General features: G+C 42.7%; 1 protein-coding gene across 1 annotated transcript; it reads right to left on the bottom strand.

Annotated features, from left to right (window-relative positions):
• Nucleotides 1-281: 281 nt before the first annotated feature.
• Nucleotides 282-884, bottom strand: LOC138898539 (uncharacterized). Its single transcript, XM_070184614.1, has one exon. The coding sequence runs from the start codon at nucleotides 882-884 to the stop codon at nucleotides 282-284; it is 603 nt and encodes a 200-aa protein (XP_070040715.1).
• Nucleotides 885-2055: the final 1171 nt, after the last annotated feature.

The raw sequence follows: 2055 nt of genomic DNA, 5'->3' as shown, positions 1-2055 counted from the left end.
ACTCTATGGTCACACACATTCACACACATCATGAAACAAGGGAAAATGGGGTTGAGGGACTTACTTACTGTCCCTTGGCTGTTGGGGTAGTGCCTTAGCTAATGGCCCTTGACTTCGCACCTGAAACATTCATCAGTGCCACGTCGGCACACCCCCAAATGACGCCTCCTACACTGGGGACATGGGGGCCTCTGTTGCAGCTGATAATCCCCGCTTGACTGGACCTGCTGATAAGACCCCTTGTTACCTTGGTTACTATGGCCCCACCGCTGCTGATCAGGTCATGATGGTAGTGCTCTAGCTGAAGAATAAGCAACTGACTGCGTGGGTCTGGATGACACTCTCCTATGTAATGCCTTTCCACCATTACCCCTACTATAGGAGCCACTAAGATTGCCCGCGGATCGGGTCTTTTTGTTATTATCTTGCTCCATCTTTCCTCTTAACTTTCGATCCTTCGTAGCTTGAGCGAACGCCACCATTATTCCATAATTCATATCAGAATTTAAGGCAGTCGTGGCGGCCTCATTAATAACCAAAGGGATAAGGCCTTGTACAAAATGGCGCACTCTAGCCTCCATAGTGGGCAACATATAAATAGCATACTTGGATAGGTGCGCGAACCTTATATGATACTTCCACACGCTCAGGCTACCTTGCCTCGGGCTCTCAAACTCTGCAGCACGGGCTGCCTTAGTCTCGACAGGCAAGAAATGGTCAATGAAAGAATCAGCAAACTCACTCCACCTCGCCGGAGGAATTCCTTCCTCACGGGACTCCTCACATAGCTCAAACCAAGAATATGCCACCTCTTTCAGGCGGTAGGAGGCCAACACAACTGCCTCCATCTCAGTAGCATGAATAACTCGGAGAGTCTTGTGCATCTCATCAATGAAGTCCTGGGGGTCCTCCTCGGGGTTAGTATCCGCGAACACCGGAGGATCTAACTAAAGAAACCTGTTCACTTTGGAACTGGTGGAAATCCCATGCAGACTAGAAGAAGTAGGTACAACATTCGATCTCTGGGCCTGGGAAGCCACTATCAGAGCCAACATTTGTATGGCTCCCTTAAGATCCCATCAGAAACACCGAAATCGGAAGCTGGGGGTAGAACTGAAATATCTGTTGCAGGGACCGTTGCACCCTCGGTAGGTGTAGGGACATGTGCGATCTGATCAGTTGTAGTAGAATCATGCAGGGTAGTAATTGCGGGAATATCCTCACCCCTCCGGTGCTCACCCACATCATCAAATATAGAATCAACGGCCACTCCTGGGGTGACATTAGCTACTTGGCCAGTTCTTGCCTTCTTCTTAGGTGCCATTTACTGAAAGTTAGAGCAAAGCACGAGTTAATGGAGGAACAATCTTACAATATTATATTTAACAAGGAAGGTTAGGACTAATAATTAAAGGTAAGAAAATACGAACAAAGAGAGGTTAGTTAAAGCTATATAACAAGAAGCTTCGTATTCTATCACATCTATGTAGATAAGAACAACAGGGGCGCCACACATTACAAATAGAACAGAGGAAGGCATATTCTCCAAGCAGTAATTTCAAAACTCTTACGACTTTAATTTGCTATTTATGTTTTGGTAATGCAATTCATTACATGGAATAAAGGACAAATGTGACAAAACTATATGATTTTAAAGTTAAGAGCTCAGATACTATTCTTGCGAAAAGGAAAGGTGGTAAGGATACAAAGTCCAAGTTATGTTCAGTAACTCTGATTAAACTCATAGGAGTAATACACATCAACCAGAACTTTGTAAAGATTTTAACTTACGATAATGTAAAGATTTTTTGTACTATCTGGTCATATTTATCTATTGTAACAAGTAATTAACCTGCATATTGACTTTGTGGCCGTGGATTCAACTTGCTAGAGGTGGAGCTAGCCTATACGAGTTCGGCTGAATCTAGTCACTTTTGCTTAAATATTATATTTACATTACGAAATTTATTAAATATATATAAATATTTAATTGTGAACACAGTAATTAAAATGAGATATGAGTTCTATAACAAATTTATGAAATGATAAACTTCA

Source organism: Nicotiana tomentosiformis, chromosome 9 (assembly GCF_000390325.3).
Source record: "Nicotiana tomentosiformis chromosome 9, ASM39032v3, whole genome shotgun sequence".
In the NCBI taxonomy this organism is placed as follows: Eukaryota; Viridiplantae; Streptophyta; class Magnoliopsida; order Solanales; family Solanaceae; genus Nicotiana; species Nicotiana tomentosiformis.
The sequence above is the reverse complement of the archived record's forward strand: the minus strand, read 5'-3'. Positions and strand labels throughout refer to the sequence as shown.

What these genes read in the sequence shown, in the direction of transcription:
- LOC138898539 (XM_070184614.1), bottom strand. Translation starts at nt 884, where the DNA reads ATGCACAAGACTCTCCGAGTTATTCATGCTACTGAGATGGAGGCAGTT.